General features: G+C 52.7%; 10 protein-coding genes across 10 annotated transcripts; 5 read left to right on the top strand and 5 right to left on the bottom strand.

Annotated features, from left to right (window-relative positions):
• Positions 1–487: 487 nt before the first annotated feature.
• N7496_004558 (uncharacterized protein) lies at positions 488–1,849 on the bottom strand (the record flags this gene model as incomplete). The annotated part of the gene is made up of 2 exons (XM_056697487.1): positions 488–1,707; positions 1,810–1,849. The coding sequence occupies 2 exons, from the start codon at positions 1,847–1,849 to the stop codon at positions 488–490; spliced, it is 1,260 nt and encodes a 419-aa protein (XP_056556012.1).
• Positions 1,850–3,543: 1,694 nt separating this feature from the next.
• Positions 3,544–3,873, top strand: N7496_004557 (uncharacterized protein; the record flags this gene model as incomplete). The annotated part of the gene is made up of 1 exon (XM_056697486.1): positions 3,544–3,873. One exon carries the CDS (start codon positions 3,544–3,546, stop codon positions 3,871–3,873), a length of 330 nt encoding a protein of 109 aa, XP_056556011.1.
• A 1,359-nt stretch (positions 3,874–5,232) lies between these two features.
• Positions 5,233–8,254, top strand: chsG (chitin synthase class III; the record flags this gene model as incomplete). Its single annotated transcript, XM_056697485.1, has 5 exons — positions 5,233–5,301; positions 5,408–5,885; positions 6,004–6,353; positions 6,401–8,044; positions 8,117–8,254. The coding sequence occupies 5 exons, from the start codon at positions 5,233–5,235 to the stop codon at positions 8,252–8,254; spliced, it is 2,679 nt and encodes an 892-aa protein (XP_056556010.1).
• Positions 8,255–8,913: 659 nt separating this feature from the next.
• N7496_004555 (NEDD8-conjugating protein UBC12) lies at positions 8,914–9,709 on the top strand (the record flags this gene model as incomplete). Its single annotated transcript, XM_056697484.1, has 4 exons — positions 8,914–8,934; positions 9,003–9,093; positions 9,194–9,483; positions 9,557–9,709. 4 exons carry the CDS (start codon positions 8,914–8,916, stop codon positions 9,707–9,709), a joined length of 555 nt encoding a protein of 184 aa, XP_056556009.1.
• Positions 9,710–10,339: 630 nt separating this feature from the next.
• On the bottom strand, positions 10,340–10,944 carry N7496_004554 (cytochrome c oxidase subunit VIIa). Its single transcript, XM_056697483.1, has 4 exons — positions 10,913–10,944; positions 10,765–10,807; positions 10,525–10,560; positions 10,340–10,449 (listed from the first exon to the last, which is right to left on the bottom strand). Exons 2-4 carry the CDS (start codon positions 10,805–10,807, stop codon positions 10,370–10,372), a joined length of 159 nt encoding a protein of 52 aa, XP_056556008.1. The 5' UTR covers positions 10,913–10,944; the 3' UTR covers positions 10,340–10,369.
• A 451-nt stretch (positions 10,945–11,395) lies between these two features.
• On the top strand, positions 11,396–12,513 carry N7496_004553 (TBP-associated factor 8 family protein; the record flags this gene model as incomplete). Its single annotated transcript, XM_056697482.1, has 2 exons — positions 11,396–11,654; positions 11,729–12,513. 2 exons carry the CDS (start codon positions 11,396–11,398, stop codon positions 12,511–12,513), a joined length of 1,044 nt encoding a protein of 347 aa, XP_056556007.1.
• A 229-nt stretch (positions 12,514–12,742) lies between these two features.
• Positions 12,743–13,154, bottom strand: N7496_004552 (uncharacterized protein; the record flags this gene model as incomplete). Its single annotated transcript, XM_056697481.1, has 2 exons — positions 12,743–12,887; positions 12,937–13,154. The coding sequence occupies 2 exons, from the start codon at positions 13,152–13,154 to the stop codon at positions 12,743–12,745; spliced, it is 363 nt and encodes a 120-aa protein (XP_056556006.1).
• Positions 13,155–13,446: 292 nt separating this feature from the next.
• On the top strand, positions 13,447–14,881 carry N7496_004551 (putative Rad51 family DNA repair protein; the record flags this gene model as incomplete). The annotated part of the gene is made up of 2 exons (XM_056697480.1): positions 13,447–13,506; positions 13,565–14,881. The coding sequence occupies 2 exons, from the start codon at positions 13,447–13,449 to the stop codon at positions 14,879–14,881; spliced, it is 1,377 nt and encodes a 458-aa protein (XP_056556005.1).
• A 66-nt stretch (positions 14,882–14,947) lies between these two features.
• On the bottom strand, positions 14,948–16,122 carry N7496_004550 (threonine/serine dehydratase; the record flags this gene model as incomplete). Its single annotated transcript, XM_056697479.1, has 2 exons — positions 14,948–15,717; positions 15,786–16,122. 2 exons carry the CDS (start codon positions 16,120–16,122, stop codon positions 14,948–14,950), a joined length of 1,107 nt encoding a protein of 368 aa, XP_056556004.1.
• A 350-nt stretch (positions 16,123–16,472) lies between these two features.
• N7496_004549 (Ketol-acid reductoisomerase) lies at positions 16,473–17,733 on the bottom strand (the record flags this gene model as incomplete). Its single annotated transcript, XM_056697478.1, has 2 exons — positions 16,473–16,500; positions 16,571–17,733. 2 exons carry the CDS (start codon positions 17,731–17,733, stop codon positions 16,473–16,475), a joined length of 1,191 nt encoding a protein of 396 aa, XP_056556003.1.
• Positions 17,734–17,851: the final 118 nt, after the last annotated feature.

Raw genomic sequence — 17,851 nt, 5'->3', positions numbered from 1 at the left:
CAAGGTTACCCACCGCCAAATGGATGCAGATCGATTCGATATTTTATCGATCTGCAATCTTATGCAAAACATCGGATACACTTTAATCTAGTTTATCTACAAGATCTGGGCCTACATAAACCCCACTCAGGTGGAGCTCTCTGCTTTACAAAGTACACACAGTCAAGTTCAAAATGACAAGAATCATAAAATGACCAATAACTGAATCATTGAATTCAAAAAAAAGATTGTTCCGCCTCCCCCGAGTGCTGTTCTCGCTGTACATAAAAGTAGCACCCGGGAAAACCACGAATCAACGCCCAAAAAATAGAATATACCGAGTCCCAAGGGAGTTTCATACGTACAAAGAATGGAAGGAAGAGATTGTGACAAGATGAGATGGGGAATGAAAAAGAGATGCGACCATGGGTTTTTGCAGAAACCACCAGAAAAAAAAAAGCAATACGTGACATCACAGTGTGACCAATGTGGTTGGTTATTCTATCGCTCATTTCACCTCGTTGTCATCGGAGAAGGGACTCCGTACACGTGGTGGTGGTGTGCGATCGGTGTGGTGGGAGCTGCGTTTCTGATCTACCGAGGAAGAGGTTGTGTCCGAGGTGGTGAGATGATCTTGGAAGGGACCAGAGTCTTCGGCAGTCTCTTCGGGGGTGGTGGCAGGCTTGGTCTTGGTGGAATTGGAGGAGGTAGTTGGGCGAGTCTCGTCGCCTTCTTCGTCGGAGGAGTTGCCGTCGAATGTGGATGTTTGATGATCAAATTGGCGGCTGCTATCCGATCCAGCGGTGGCCGGCATCTTGTCTGCCTGTGTCTCCTTGTTGGCAGGGACCTGTCCATCCTTCTTCTTCACTGATGCACCACGGACCATGACGGGCTTGGCCATCACTTGACGTGCCACGATGGAACTGCCGCTCTGTGACATGGCGCTAGCTTTGGCGAGTTGAGTCGAGGTGATAGCGGGGACGGCGGGGGCATCCCTGGGAGTGATCATAACCGGGACTCCTTGAGTCGGAGTACTAGTGCCAGAACCTCCAGGTCCGTTGTGAACACTGACGATGTTGGCACGAGAACGCTGAATCTGTTGCGCCGGGGTTGCGCTGACGATGGCGTCACTGCGGTAGACGGTTGTCGCAACACTGCTCCGCAGGGTTGGGGACATGCTTTGGTGACCCGTCATCGTGGTCCAAGAGGAATCCCGCAGATCACCTGGCATGAAGAAGTGCTGATCGGGGTGCGCACCGGGAAGGGGTGGCACGGGAGGCACCAGTGTAGCAGGGGTCTCGGGAGGGGAGCGATTGGTGACGCCTGGAATGTAGGCAATTTGGATGACGTTGGAGGCACGGGTGAGAACGGTAGAGGCGATGGATTGGGTGGACTTGCGTCCGTCCCGGGCGGCATTGAAGGCACTATGATCCTTCTCCTCGGCTTGAGCACTGCGGCGCTTACGAATAACGAACCACCAGATGAGGAAGAGGAGCAAGGCCAGAGCGACCACACCTCCGACCACACCACCCGCAATGGCACCAACATTGGTACCCTTGGACGGAGGTGCAGTATTGGTTGAAGTCGACACACATTTCGTGGTAGAACAGCTGTCGCAAGTCTGCGTGGTCATGGTACATGTCTGGCCATCAGGGCAAGCTGGACAGGTCGGGACGGAGTCGCATGTTTTGCAACGCTTGAAGAGGGAGCGGGAAGGAGAGAAGCCATCTAGATGGTGGGCTGATGTGTTAGTAGAGGTGATCCGGGGCATCCTGTATTATGATCGATAGGAGAGAGAGAGAGAGAGAGAGAGAGAAAGGTTGATCGTACCGATGGGCGAGAAAGAGGCGGGGTCAATGGGAGTGAGCATGATGGGCGAAGGAGAAGACGTAGGATTGGCGAGGCAGAAACGAAGATCGATATCAACAAAGGCGACCGGTCAACGGGCGGCAAATGAATGTGCAGAGTTGCAAAGAGAGAAATACGAAGGGACCCGAAAAGGTAAAAGAGAGTGTCGGGCTCAAACGGCGTCAAGTCGTGAGCAGAATCGCTAGATCATGAAGAGAAAAGACGAAAAGTCGAGGTCGAGTTTCGACGGGCGGCGGGTAACGAGTGTGGGAAGAAAAGAGGTCGGAGAAGAGATTCAAGGATGATGGACGAGCATCGTCCACGGATCGGTATCGAGGGCGACCAGGATTGGAAAAAAGAAGCCCGATATGATTCGAGGGCGAGAAGAGGATGGAGATGAGAAGGAGGAGGAGTGAAGAGATGGGAATCTCACGGGAAATGAGGAGAGCACGGGGGGGGGGCCAGACACTGGGAGAGTCACGGGGGCCTGAGCACGACGTGGACGGTGGGTTCCACTTTGAACCGGACGGATTTCTTAGGATGGGTGATGACGACGAGGGTGATAGGAAGAATAAGATAATAAGATAATAAGATAGGAGGATAATAAGTTGACTTCAAAGACTACAGGATCTATTAAAGAACGATCGAAGACGAGGCTGGCAGTTTGTTTCAAGTGCACCTTGCATTATCCTTTCTCCTTTGTCCGGCTGTGGACGGGAAGACGGGAGGAGGACGGGAGTACCTGAAATGGACGAAATCGGACGAGAAAGTGGACAAGAAAGTGGATCAATGGGACTGCTCGGACTGGGAGAAATGTATCTCCGGAGTGAAAGTGGAAAAGGAACCAGTCTGGACTCGGAAGAGAGTCGGCCCGAGAAGGACGGGAAATTAGGCTGAGATAAGCATGCACGTGATGGAATGGCCGGGAGAGAGAATAAATCTCACCAGTTCATGATTATTCCCTAGCGGGTTCTCACGTTCTCACAGTTCTCACGATTACCACATGCTGAACTATCCATTACAGAAAGATTAGTTAATTTACTCTGTCAGATCACTTAACCTTTGGGCTGTGCTGCCTCTTGACCAGCGTGGCTGAAAGGCTCTTCAAGCCCAATCCCAGCAAAGGGCATGGAATCACCCCTCCTAGGGAGATGAGGCCCCCAAACCTGAGACACGCCAGACACGGGAGGAGGCGAAGCCACCAGCGCCGGTTGGCTGGTGGCTGTGGCAAAGGATGTCTGTGCTACACTGCTGTCCCGTATTTGGGATTTTGTGGTTGCAGTCAATGCAGTTGGATGTAGCCAATCAGACAGCCAGCGGAGTCCAGCCCTGTCCCTTGCCATAATTACCTTTGTCCGGTGGAGCACATGTTCCTCCATTGCTTTGTCCTGATTCGGGCATTGCTGCATTGATTTCTCGGCAAGATGGAAATGTAAGATGAAGGATGATGGACCCGATGGAAAGTCCGTTGGATCCATATATATAGACTCGGTGGCACTGTTAGACGTTGGCATCAGCCCTGCTGAGTAGATTTATACTCGACCAAGGATAACCTGTAAGCCACGAAATATATATAGAGATGGGTATACCTGGTGTGTTTACAGAGATGATGAGATATATTTTGTACTCGACGCCACAAACAGCCACGCTTTGCATTGTAGACACTAGACAGCGGGCTATGCTGAGGGATCGCAACTCCTATATATCGCCTCCACTATGGATGCAAAGTACACAGACTGGAACGAAGATCTACAAAGCGAGTTCCATGCGATTCTCGTCGAGATAAGCTTCCCGAAAGGAGCAGCAGGTACACCGTACCTACAGGACATTCAAGATGTGCAACGGGAATATGTACTCAAGATGTATGCAGTCCGATCTCTACCGTGTCCTCTGCAGGATCCCGTGGCCAGCATACCACACGACGTGAAGAATGTAGGAAAGCCTGGTACGACGACAGTCCTGTATACTGGCACTGGTCCTATGGAGGAGGGTAGTACCGACCGTGGAGATACCCGACAATCCGGGAATTCTCGCGATTATCTCTGACCGTTTATTATCGAGATCTTCTCAATTCATCGTCCTTCTCACATAAGATGCTCGTAACTAGGGCTGAAGAGCTGAGGACTGGTTGATTATCTCACCGACTGTTTCACCAGTGGAGCCCGGTGATTGGGTTCAGCGGGTCTCCCCCAACTCGGTAAAGCGCCTGTGGAGATCTGGAGAAAGACTAGCGCTTTGGGAGGGGGCTAAAAAAAAGAAGAGAGGAAAGAAAAGTGACTAAGGGGGAGGGTTGAGACATTTGGGGGGTAGTCAGTCTATGGATTTGGAGACTAAACGCTTAGTATGGAACTACTTTGGTGTATACGGAAGAGTTGTATACTCTCTATCTTTTAGAGTCAGTATACCCTCGCCAGTATTGAACCAAAAAGAAAGAAGAAAAGCGGAGCTGTGGATTCCAAAGGAATACGTTTAACCGCCTTGACCAGTCAGGGTCTCTTGGAAGTCCCTGAGTCCCTTTTTTCCCAGCTCCCTTTTTGGTCCCTGAATGGCTCCATTCAGGGTTCTCCATACCGCGACATCTTGTTCCCCCCCAAGGGATGGAGTATGTGCATACTTTCTTTTGTATTATGCATCATGTACGTAGTCCCCATCTACTGTGTACCTCCTTATTTCCCAGTCTCCCCCAATGACTCCATGATCCTCCGTCCCGTGGAAGATCTGTAATCTGTAGGAGCCTCATGCTACGGGGTGGCCGGGGGAGGCAAAAACCTGGCATTAAGCTGGGCATTAGGCTGGAGGATGATCTAAAAAGGAACGAATCATGAGAGTCTCTCTAGTCGGATTTTATTAGATTCCTATTTTGTTTGTGTTGATGTCGAGTTTCGAGGCTAAGCCCACTGGGGGTTAGAGACGTCTATTTTTGCCCTGTCCCTTTAGTCTTTTTTTTTTCCCTTTTGGAGCAAATACGATTCGTGCTCGTCTCATCTTACTCCTGCTCCTTTTTCTCCCCTTCCCTCACCTCTTCTCTCCTCCTTCTTTCCTCCCCCACCACTTCTAATCGGGTGTCGTTTTTTTTTTTTCTTTGGTCGGGATCACTCGACTTGCATTCGACCTCATCCCCCCCCCTTTGTTCACTCGGGGAAACCAAAATAACACACCACTCTGTCCCCCCAAACCTTGTGGACCCTCCTTTTCTTTGATCGGGAGGACAATCTCTTAAAGCCGCTCCCACATTGGAATCCTCGACGCGAGCCCAACCCTTACGACCTGCAGCCCTGGTGGCTTAATCTTTCGGCTCCCTTCATCACCACGACCTCCTCTCTTCGCCCTCTTTTACCCCTCTTCGGATTTGGACAGCATCCCGCCGGTTTTTAATTCTACCTGTCAAACCGTTGCGCGACCATCATGGCCTACCAAGGGTCTGGCGCGCACTCGCCCAAGTACGAGAGCCACCAAGATGCTCCCAGTTCCCAAGTACGCGCCTCCCCCCACGGTTAATCCCTTGTAGAGGGGGTTTACCTCCAAAAACCATCCCCTCTCAAATGCTTCTTTCATCAAAATACTAACTTATACTCACCAGTATCGGGAAGATGAAGATGCCTCGCACGGACTGTTGTCCCACCAGCAAGGTCCCTTTGCGACTCCCTTTGACGACCCGCACTCTCGCGGCGTCTCTCCCGTGCGCCCTGCCTCGGGATACAGTCTGACCGAGACCTATGCCACGGACTCAGCTCCAGGCTACCATGACCCCTACGCGACCGGCTCTGTCTACTCGGGCCAGTCTGAGAACCCCGCAGCTGCCTTTGGTGTCCCCGGCCGGGTTGCCTCACCCTACGCTCGTAGCGAGACCTCCTCCACCGAGGCCTGGCGCCAGCGACAAGCTCCTGGAGGTGCAACCGGCGGCGGCCTGCGCCGTTATGCCACCCGTAAGGTGAAGCTGGTCCAGGGTTCCGTCCTGAGTGTCGACTATCCCGTGCCCAGTGCCATTCAAAATGCCATTCAGGCCAAGTACCGCAACGATCTCGAGGGTGGTAGCGAAGAGTTTACCCATATGCGATGTAAGTAGCGTTCAGCGCGAACCTTGGAAGACCCTGTGAACCGCAGTCCAGGAGTCCAATCCAGAAGATACACACATACACGGAATGCGGGCTAACTTCGCATCTTCTCATCGTCTAGACACTGCTGCAACCTGCGATCCCAACGAGTTTACCCTCCACAATGGTTACAACCTGCGTCCCGCCATGTACAACCGTCACACTGAGCTGCTCATTGCGATTACCTACTATAACGAGGACAAGACTCTGACCTCGCGCACACTGCACGGTGTCATGCAAAATATTCGCGATATCGTCAACCTTAAAAAGTCCGAGTTCTGGAACAAGGGTGGTCCTGCTTGGCAGAAGATCGTCGTGGCCCTCGTGTTCGACGGTATCGACCCCTGTGACAAGGATACGCTGGATGTCCTGGCCACCGTTGGTATCTACCAGGACGGTGTCATGAAGCGCGATGTCGACGGCAAGGAGACCGTGGCCCACATCTTCGAATACACCACTCAGCTGTCCGTGACGCCCAGTCAACAGCTTATCCGACCGACCGACGATGGACCCAGCACCCTCCCCCCGTCCAGATGATGTTCTGTCTGAAGCAGAAGAACAGCAAGAAGATCAACTCTCACCGTTGGCTCTTCAACGCCTTTGGCCGTATTCTCAACCCCGAGATCTGTATCTTGCTCGACGCAGGAACCAAGCCCGGCCCCAAGTCTCTTCTCGCTCTCTGGGAGGGCTTCTACAATGACAAGGATCTTGGTGGTGCCTGTGGTGAAATTCACGCCATGTTGGGTAAGGGCTGGCGGAACTTGGTCAACCCGCTCGTGGCAGCACAGAACTTTGAGTACAAGATCAGTAATATCTTGGATAAGCCTCTCGAGAGTTCGTTCGGTTACGTGTCCGTGTTGCCCGGTGCTTTCTCTGCCTATCGATTCCGCGCAATCATGGGTCGCCCGCTTGAGCAGTACTTCCACGGTGATCACACCCTGTCGAAGCAGCTGGGTAAGAAGGGTATCGAAGGCATGAACATTTTCAAGAAGAACATGTTCTTGGCCGAGGATCGTATCCTCTGTTTCGAGTTGGTCGCCAAGGCCGGTTCCAAGTGGCATCTGTCGTATGTCAAGGCCTCTAAGGCCGAGACTGACGTGCCCGAAGGTGCCGCCGAGTTTATCTCGCAGCGTCGTCGTTGGTTGAACGGTTCGTTCGCTGCCGGTATTTACTCGCTGATGCATTTCGGCCGTATGTACAAATCTGGTCACAACATCATCCGTATGTTCTTCCTGCACATTCAGATGTTGTACAATATCTTCAGCACCATCCTCACCTGGTTCGCGCTCGCCTCGTACTGGCTGACCACCACTGTCATTATTGACTTGGTCGGTACCCCCAGCGAGACTAACGGGAACAAGGCTTTCCCCTTCGGTAAAACTGCGACCCCCATTATCAACACCATCGTCAAGTATGCCTATTTGGGCTTCCTGCTCCTTCAGTTCATCCTTGCCCTCGGTAATCGTCCCAAGGGTTCCAAGTTCTCGTACCTGGCCTCCTTTGTCTTCTTCGGTGTCGTCCAGGTGTACATCGTGGTGGATTCGCTGTACCTGGTGGTTCGCGCCTTCAGCGGTGGCGCACCGATGGATTTCGTTACCGACCAAGGTGTGGGAGCTTTCCTCAAGTCGTTCTTCTCTTCGTCCGGTGCTGGTATCATTATTATTGCCCTGGCTGCCACCTTCGGTCTCTACTTCGTCGCCTCGTTCATGTATGCCGACCCTTGGCACATGTTCACCTCGTTCCCCGCCTACATGGTTCTGCAGTCTTCGTACATCAACATTCTCAACGTCTATGCCTTCAGCAACTGGCACGATGTGTCTTGGGGTACCAAGGGTTCCGACAAGGCTGATGCGCTGCCCTCTGCCAAGACTACCAAGGACGAAGGCAGTAAAGACGCGGTCATAGAGGAAATTGATAAACCACAGGCCGATATTGACAGTCAATTCGAGGCTACCGTCAAGCGTGCCTTGACGCCTTACGTTGCCCCCGTTGAACATGACGAGAAGTCCCTGGAGGATTCGTACAAGAGCTTCCGTACTCGTCTCGTCACCTTTTGGATTTTCAGCAATGCCTTCCTGGCCGTGTGTATTACCAGCGAGGCGGTTGACAAGTTCGGCTTCACGGTGGGTCCCCTCTTTTCCAATTAACTTTGAATTCTTCTCCTTGAGAATCTGCTTACTGACAATTTCTTCCAGAACACTGCCACCACTCGTACCACTCGTTTCTTCCAGGCCCTCCTGTGGTCCACCGCCGCCATGTCCCTGTTCCGCTTCATCGGTGCCTGTTGGTTCTTGGGTCGCACTGGTATCAAGTGCTGTTTCGCCCGCCGGTAAACGGATGTGTGGACGTACTCTTTCCTATGCCTTTTTTTCTGTTACTCATGAAAACACCCCTTGGCACATGTATCTCCTTCTCTCCCGCCTTCATCTTGTTCATCTCAATTCTGTCCTTCTTGTCTTCAGCTGTCGCGATCTGTATTCTACCTAAAGATGCCCGTTACCTTTCGAAGTTCTTTTTTTCGTTTTTGTGATGCCAGTATGTACTCTCGTGGAAGGGTTGACTAGCAACCTTGAAATCCCGTGATACTCTTTTTTTGGGGACCAGCGATGCAATGGGAATGCATTCGGGGCGCAATGAAATCTTTCTGAGATGTGATTAAAAAGATAAAGTGACTGAATAATTCGTATAGACTTTGGTAAGTTTGTCACAGTACCCGACTTCGTGTCAAAGTACGTCATGTTCCATTGTAAAGGCGGAACAGAAAGAACCCGCCGGGCTGAGAAACGAACTCCCCCGCAAGACTTGTCTCTCTTTCACTTCCACCTCTCCAACCTTCTCTGTCCACCACCAAGCTCGACTTTTGCTCTCGAGTTGTGGCAATCTTGCTGCGTCGACTGTGATCCCTTTTTCCATCCCTCTTGGACCTGCTTTCCCCTCCCCTCCGTATCTTGTGATCTCCGTGTTTCCACCAGGTGGGGTGGTGACTCCCAAGATGTTGAAGATCTGGTCGATGGTATGGACTACACCCTGGATCTATACAAAATAACTGATAGATGAACTTCGAACTGACTCCCCTTACAGAAACAGCAGCAGGCGCAGGCTGAAAATGCCGAAGGCGCCGCTGGCAAGAAAAAGAAGAAGGTCACCGCTGCGCAACTCCGCGTGCAACGAGGTATGTCTCTCTCCCACGACCTTTCGACTCATACCTTCCACTTATCCTGGAGAAATATTCTCAAGATGACTTCCTTCTAACCCTCTTTCTTGCTGTATAGACCTCCAAGAACTCACCCTCGGAAATACCATGAAAATGACCTTCCCCAACCCGGACGATATCCTCAACTTCACCTTGACCATCGAGCCGGACGAGGGCATGTACAAGGGCGGCGTGTTCAACTTTAGTTTCGCCGTGAACCAGAATTTCCCGCACGACCCGCCCAAGGTCAAGTGTACCCAGAAGATTTATCACCCGAATATCGATCTGGATGGGAACGTGTGCTTGAACATCCTGCGCGAGGACTGGAAGCCCGTGTTGAATTTGAATGCGGTTATCGTGGGCATGCAGGTGGGTTTGCGTCAAGGCTTTATTATGGATTCAGGGCGGAATGTGATGGGCTAACTGTTTGATCTTCTTGCAGTTCCTCTTCCTCGAGCCCAATGCCTCGGATCCCCTGAACAAGGATGCTGCGGATGACCTCCGTACGAACCGTGAGGGCTTCAAGCGGAATGTTCGCTCCTCCATGGCCGGCGGGTCCGTCCGGGGCGTGAGCTTCGAGCGGGTGCTTCGGTAGAATCGGTGATAATCTGATCGATTCGTTGCTCCCAGAATGGGGGTCTCGCGTGTCTAGCTGTGATACCTTTCCTATCCTGTGATGGGAGTATCTGTGGCTGGCGCTCGGGACTGGATTATGAGAGATGCGAACATGATGATTCATGGCTCTACAGGGTGGACTTTTATCTCCAGGGTGGGATTTTCAAGTACATATAAGTGGCGTAATTAGCGTTTTGAATTCAATAGATCCCGTCCGATCAAACTGGGATGAAGATGAGTAGAGCGTGTGGAAAGTGTGTAATTCGTCTGCAACGTAGTTGATCTAGATCTACAAGTCAAGAGCATCGGTCATCGGTCATGGATTATCCGAGCAGCGTATAACCCAGCTAGTCAAGTGGAAAATCTCCAATATAGAGGACCAGGAAATAGAAAAGTAAATTGATCACAGGCGTATATGTACAATCGGGTTCAACACAAAAACACCATCCACACGCGGCCGGGACCCGATCGACGCATCTCACTCATGGAGATTACAAGACCCCCAGACTTCCTTGACACAAGGAATATTGATTGATTGCTTCTTTTTTAGGGAGGAGATCTCAGTTCACAAAGGGAAAACGCAGTGATGCCGATGGGCGAAAACGAAAAGGTCGAGGGGATGCGACTAGTGTTGATCGATTTATGCGCGCTGGGCGGCACGCTCCTGCTCCAGACGAGTGTAGTAGGCATCACGCTCGCGGACGCGGGGCAGGTGGTAGCCTGGATGATGGGAGAGAGATTGATTAGCAAGGTTGGTCTTGGAGGAGATGGAGGGCATGGATTCATGTTACTTACCGTACCACCAGAGGTAACCGAAGGTGGTGCCGAAGCCTAGATGGTGAGGTTGTTGGTTAGTCGATTGTGATCCTTTCCCCATGCGCTATGTATGGCCGTATTGCTGTGCCCATTGCATCCCGGATAACTGGTGTATGCAAGATATCCTGCGCCGAGAGCAATTGCGGAATTTCCAAATCTCGGTCCATCATGCGATCATGCCACTCGCGACCACCTCTAAAGAACGACTCGATCACTCACCGAAAGCGGTGCTCAGGTCCAGAACGAGACCACGGCGAAGCATCTGTTTATCAAACAACGCATGTTAATCCATTGTCCACCTGTAGCGAAGCACCCGACCAGCCCGCTCGGGGCAAGCCGGGTCTCGTAGGGAAGGGGGACCACCTACGCCGGTGATGGGGGGGGAGAGCGGCGGGCATTGTAGCGGATAGACAGCGTCAGTCGATGCTCGGGGGGCTTTTCGAGGGGGTGGACAGAATTGATCCTGCCTCGAGGGGTTGCGGGGTGGGCAAAGGGTGGAGGAGAGGAGAGTGACGGAGTGAAGTGGACGGGAAGTGAAGTTGAAGCTTTCGGGCGGACTAAGCGAGGCTCCGGATTGGTCGATGCAGTCTGGCACCTCACGCCATGGAGGTTGACTTGTGATTTCAGTTGATTTGGGATTCTGTGAATAGTTTCTCTTTTCTTCTATTATCTTTTTTATTTATCACTCGAATTGATCTCCTTTCTGACTCGACTAATTTCTGCTCACGAAGCTTTCAGAGAGAAGTGGATGCCTCAGGTATCAACCACGTGACCCAGGCCCTGTCGACGGGCAACAAGCTACTCTCTCGTCTCAAACAGCTTCGTCCTCGACAGCACCCCTCCAGTGGCCATGGCGACGTCGGCCCAGATCAAGCGCTCCTCTTCTCACCTAGAAGCAGCCAATAATAAGCGACCAAAACGTCATTATCATCACCACCACCGCCTCGCCGAACCAGTGACTCTGCCGCAAGCCTGCGAGCCCGCCTTGCAAGATGACGACAATATCGACCACATGATGAACCGATCGATAGGGCATTATCTTCGAGATGCGGGATTTGAATTGGCCGATCCGGCTGCTTTGTCCAGCTTCCGCAGCGCCGCAGAAGAGTGTACGTTTTACACCGGATCCTGGATGTTCATCCCATGGGGGGAAAGATTCGAACTAATGCCTGACACTATCTAGATCTCCTACACATTTCCAAATTCGTTCGCCAGTCCATGCTATCCTCACGGCGTCTCCAACCAATTCCGCAAGACTTTGAATACGCGTTGAATCATCATCGCATCACTCCCGATGACCTCCGTCCCTACCTCAAGTTACCTCCAACAGTCACGCCAATCCCTACCCTCCTTCCGTCTCCACCACCCGAGGATGAAGTCAAACGGAAACTTCCATTCTTGAATGCGCTACGAGGCGAAGAGAGCGAGACCAACCGGTCATACGTGCCTAAGCACTTCCCCGACTTCCCAAGCAAACATACCTACTCCTCCACTGCCGTGTTCACCGAGCGCGACAACGACCCGCGCAAGATCCGTGAGCGTGCCGCAGAAGACGGTCGACATGGCGAAGAGGCTTTGCGAAAGCTGGCTAGCGCCGCGTATCGTGACAGTCCGACTGGCGCGATTGGCCGGGATAAGAAGCTCTGGGGCCGGCGGATGGAGAGTATGGAGACTATGTTTGAGAAGACGGTGAAGGGACTGGCGAAGAAGGTAACGAAAGACCCGCTCGCCACTACAAGTGCGAATGCCACGATCGGTTCTGCCATGGAGATTGATTCAGGCCCGGTCTTGGACGGAGATGGGAAGGCTCGGGCTAAGGGATTGTTGAACACGGAGATGGGGCCCATTGTCAATTGCGAGCGAGACTATTGGCGGCGCACAACGGCGGCCAATAGACGAGGCGCCGAGGACAAGACGCCGAAGCCGAATACAGCTGTCGAGGCTGTGGATGGTCTCGTGGGCAGATGAGATGACGGCGCTGAAAAGGTCAGGCCCCGACAAGATTACATTCTCGGCGTTCTCGCGTTGCTTTTTATTCTGGGTCCTTTGGTTGTTTTCTTGGGCTGGCGCTTTTTTGTATGTTTTCGGAGTCGTTCTTGAGGAGATAGATACCCCATGGCAGTTGCAGCATGACAATGATTGTTTGATTTTCATTCTCTCCCTTGTAATCCCATAAACTCCGCCCAATGCCAAAAGCTCAATAATAAGTGTGTGCTGTATCCAGAGAGATGATTTGATCTATCATGATTTTGTATTCGTCGCCTTCTTTTGGGCCTCTTCCGCGGCTATCCTGACCGGTTCCCATGAAGTGGTTTCCACCGTCAATCCTCCGGCGCATCTGACTTGACCATTAGTCGCTGTATCACTTTGTTGCTGCATTCATGCCCTCACCGTCGAAACAGCCGAACGATCGGCTCACAAGTAATCACACCCGGTTGTGGGATCCCTCCGTCAGGCGGATTGCAGGAGTATTGCACCATCTCGAGTAGCTGGCACTCCTTCAGGTTCACGACTGGACCTTTGCGACGCTTGTCTTGAAAGTTGCGCTGGATGGTGTTGACATGGTCGGGCAGGTTCTCTGCTGAGAACGTGCGGAGTATGGGGGCCATACTTGGTTGAAATGAGGTCGAGAGGAACTGTATTTGCGCCGTCGAGGGGATCTCGGGGTTGTCGTGGAGTCGAATGGGGAGATTCTAAGTTGTGAAGGTGAAGTTCCTCCTCAAAACTCTCCGGCCGCGGAAGCTTCCGTTCCCCGAACTACTCCATTTACACTCGACTCGGACAGTCGCTGCACGACGCGTCTCGCAGGGAGATCTAATGCAGCTGTACCTGCAGATAATTGCATGCATCTGATATCACTAGGCATGCCGGCTTTATAAAATCTGCAGGCTCTTGACCGTCATGGCCGCCAGTTTGGGTGCGACGGCGCTGGCTGATGTGCATCACCAAGGGCTGGACCAGGTATCTAGAAAATTCCCTCGAGACAGTTTTGACTTGCATAGCTGATTTGTTTCTATAGATTCTGAATGAACTGGCTGCTGTCTGCCCTACTAGTCTTGATCAACAGCCGCTAGTGGGTGTCCCTGTCATTGATGCTTTGCTGGAAGTCTTCATGCAGAGACTACCGGGCACTGCAATTGAGACAGAACGGCATTTATACAATAATGAACCACCAGAGCGAATAATTACAGAAGACGAGGAGATGCTCTTGAACTACGATGACCAGGCTGATGAGACTGCCACTTCTGGGGAATCACCTGCCCAAGCAGATCCTGAGCCATCATCCAATGTCCTCTTTTCGAGCTCGGTCCCCAGACACAAGCGAGCTAGGCCAGTCGTGGAAATTTCCAGCAGTCTTTCCGGTGCTGGGAAAACACAATTACTATATTATATGACTGCGCGTGCCATATTGCCGAGAACTTATGGCGGCGTCTCCATCGGAGGGCTCGAGGCAGCTGTGGTCTGGATGGACGCTGATGATCGGTTCGATGTCTACAGACTACGAAATGTGGCCGAAGGAATTCTACGACAAGCACGAGAATCAGTGGATGATGAGACATCGGATCAGCAAACTGGACTCTGTTCAGATGGACAGCTGACAGAGATTTTGACATCCTCCCTCCAGCATGTCCATGTCTTTCGCCCACAATCATCCTCGGCCCTTCTTGCCACGCTGTGTACCTTAGACAAGTATCTTTATGATCTATCTCGCCATCATTCTGCCTCACGGCCGCTACACATGCTAGTCATCGACAGCGCCACAGCATTCTTCTGGCAAGACAAATTACGGGACGAAGTGGCTCGCACCGAAGAGATTGGGCGTCCTCGACCAGAGTCTGATCAAAAGCGGGAGATGAAACAGATCTTCAACCTCTCTGATCTGTACGCTCAGATAGTCAACGAGTTGAAGCGACTGCAGGGTCGATTCGGATGCGCCGTGGTGTATACAACAACAGTCTCCAGTGGCCGTCTGCCTGCTTCAACTACCAGCGGTCAATCTGGTCCTCTTGGCCCATATGACCGTCCACCGTCTCAGACACCATCCCTGCGGCCTGCATTGCCAGCTCCATGGGGCACGTTCCCGGTCCTCCGCTTGGTGGTTCACAGGGACAGGGTTCGCCCGTTCCCACCGGCTATGAGTGCACACGATGCCCGGAGGGATGCCCCCATGCGACAGAGCGTTGTTACTCAAGGCAAGTTCTCAGCCTGGGTCAATGCATGGGGTCGTGAGGAATGGCCTCGTCGAGTGGTGGATGGTGTCAACTGGTATAATGGCGGGTGCTTCTCATTCTACGTACGAGCGACTGGAGTTGAAATCCCATTGCCAGACAACTGAAACAACTATCCATCTTATATGACGTTTTTGAAAACTTATGGCTATCTATCTATCTTTATTAAAAAATCAACCAAATAGCTTGCTGATCGCCTCGACGGTGGTATTACCACCGCTGAAGACAATGGCCATGTCCCATCCCTGATCTCCACCTTCCCGCTCAACCAGTCGACGGAAATCTTCATCGAAGAGGCACACAGCCAGACCAACAACGGCGCTTGGCTCGACAAACACCTTCATGCGTTCCAAAACGAGGCGCATGGTCGCCTTGATCTGTTCCTCAGTGACAGCGAACACCCCCTCAACCTTCTTCTTGTTGGAGATTACCTCCCAGTTCAACACTCCCACCGGTGTACGAAGACCATCTCCAATAGTCAGCGTTGATACAGCCTCAACACGCTTGCCGGCCAACAAACCCCGACGACAATCATCCGCACCCTCGAAGCTGGGCTCTGCCCCAAACACCTTGGTCTTCTTATCCGAGAAGTATGTCGCGACACCAGCGTTCAATCCACCTCCACCAACCGGAGTGATGACTGCATCTAGAGTCTTGGACCCAGCTTGCTCCGCATATTGAGCCTCCAGCTCCAACGCCGTCGTTCCCTGTCCACAGATGATATTGAAGTCATCATATGGAGGTACCAGGATTGCATTTGTCTTTGCCTGAATTTCTTCGACCATCGCCTCACGCTCAACACTCGTTGATCCACTGAAAATGACCTCCGCGCCGTGGGAGCGTGTCCCTGCAATCTTGGACGAAGTGCTGATACTCGGCATCACGATATAAGCGGGAACACCGAGCGTCGAGGCGGCGAGGGCGAGGGCTTGCGCATGGTTACCTGAGAAAGTATACCATTAGTCTCCGAATTCCATAACACTATATCACTACTCATGGCCAATTCCATACCAGAACTATGCGTAATCACACCGTGCCGCTTAACCTCCTCTTCCCCACGTTCCTCAATCAACCGCAGCAAAGCATGGAATGCACCTCGGGCCTTGAACGCGCCAATCCGCTGTAGATTCTCACACTTGAAGAAGAAGCGAAATTTGGGGCGAGCGGGTGTCTGGCCCTCGAATGGTGTGCCGACGAGCGCCTCTGGTGTCTGCGGGGTGGATGCGATCGTGTCGAGGGTTTTGCAGGTTAGAAGTGGGGTGCGATGCACGTAGGGTTGGATCAGAGTGTATGCGGCCTGGACGGCGGAGGGAGTTAGGGATTGGGCTTTTTCTGCTGGGGATGCCATGATGATTGATTTTGTTTGGTTGTGAATGAGAGGGTTTAGGGAAGAGTTGAGATTACCTGAGTGAGTCAGAATTATGGAGAGGGGATTGTTCGTCTTCCCCTCTTTGTCGGGGTTGCTCCGAGGACGGGGATGTCCGAGAAAAAGGCAAGATAAAATCCCACGATTGTAAGAGGAGATTCATCCAAGACTACGATCGACACTACAATGGCACAATAAGACGATTGATGGCAAATTCCAGCTTTGCTTAGCTGTCAATGATATTTCGTTGTTATACCCGAAGCCCAAAAACAGTATCATAGTACATCATAACTTTTGTCCGATTTCCCTCCTTAATGGTATCACGATATTATTTATTTCTGGTTCTCGGGACGGAGCGAGCTGAAAGAAGAAGAATAGGTTAGCAATCTTGTCATGGATGAATGTGTTGATGAGGAAAGGGGTAACATACCGGACAGCCTTGCCGGCGCGCCAAATCTCGAGGCTGCGGATCTCCTCCATCTCCTTCTCGTACTTCTCACGGTAATCCTTCTGGGAGTTGTAGTCGAGGGAGCGCTGGGTCTCAGTGCCGTCACGGACGCTGTCGTAGAGCTCGTTGAACAGGGGCTTCAGGTTGTCCTTGAAGCGGCTGGACCAGTCAATGGCACCACGGCGGGCAGTGGTGGAGCAGGCAGCGTACATCCAGTCCATACCGTATCCACCGATGAGGGGATACAGGGACTGGGTGGCCTCCTCGACGGTCTCGTTGAAGGCCTCGGAGGGGGAGTGGCCACGCTCACGGAGAACCTCGTACTGGGCGAGGAACATACCGTGGATACCACCCATCAGGCAGCCACGCTCACCGTAGAGGTCGGAGTAGACCTCCTTCTCGAAGGTGGTCTCGTAGAGGTAGCCGGAACCGACGGCAACACCCATGGCGATGGCCTTCTCCTTGGCCTGGCCGGTGACGTCCTGGTAGACGGCAATGGAGGAGTTGATACCACGGCCCTCCTTGAAGAGAGAGCGGACGGTACGGCCGGAACCCTTGGGGGCGACCAGGATGACGTCGACATCGGTGGGGACCTCAACCTTGGTGAGGTCCTTGAAGACGGGGGAGAAACCGTGAGAGAAGTAGAGGGTCTTGCCCTTGGTGATGAGGGGCTTGATAGTGGGCCAGGTCTCGGACTGAGCGGCATCGGAGAGGAGGTTCATGACGATGGTACCCTTCTCAATGGCGGTGTTGACATCGAACAAGTTCTTGCCGGGGACCCAGCCGTCCTCAATGGCCTCCTTCCAGGAAGCACCATCCTTGCGGACACCGACGATGACGTTGAGGCCCTGGTCACGGAGGTTCAGACCCTGGCCGTGACCCTGGGAGCCGTAACCGATGAGAGCAAGAGTGTCGTTCTTGAAGTACTCGTGGAGCTTCTCACGGGGCCAGTCAGCGCGCTCGTAGACATCCTCCTTGACACCAGCGAAGTCAATGGTCTTGACACCACGGACGGGGGTGATGGGAGCAATGGCACGGCGGGCAACGCTAGCCAGAGCGGGCCGGGGGAGAGCAGCGGTAACAACCGAGCGAGGAGCAGCCACGCGGGCGAGGCGGAGGGCACGGGGAAGACCACGAGCAGCCATTGTGTGTGTATGTGTGAATGGGAAGGGGGGGGGGGAGGGGGAGGGGGGAAAGGGAGATAGAGTGGAGAGTAGAAAGTAAAGAGAGAAAGGAATCTGGGGAGGAGGAAGGGCAGAAGGA

Source organism: Penicillium cataractarum, assembly GCF_028827025.1.
Source record: "Penicillium cataractarum strain IBT 29864 chromosome Unknown utg000004l, whole genome shotgun sequence".
Taxonomy (NCBI): domain Eukaryota; kingdom Fungi; phylum Ascomycota; class Eurotiomycetes; order Eurotiales; family Aspergillaceae; genus Penicillium; species Penicillium cataractarum.
The sequence above is the reverse complement of the archived record's forward strand: the minus strand, read 5'-3'. Positions and strand labels throughout refer to the sequence as shown.

What these genes read in the sequence shown, in the direction of transcription:
- N7496_004554 (XM_056697483.1), bottom strand. Translation starts at nt 10,807, where the DNA reads ATGCTTCGCCGTGGTCTCGTTCTGGACCTGAGCACCGCTTTCG. An exon ending in GGACCTGAGCACCGCTTTCG is followed by an intron (nt 10,561 to 10,764) that starts GTGAGTGATCGA and finishes CTCACCATCTAG; the next exon opens with GCTTCGGCACCACCTTCGGT. An exon ending in CGGTTACCTCTGGTGGTACG is followed by an intron (nt 10,450 to 10,524) that starts GTAAGTAACATG and finishes CCCATCATCCAG; the next exon opens with GCTACCACCTGCCCCGCGTC.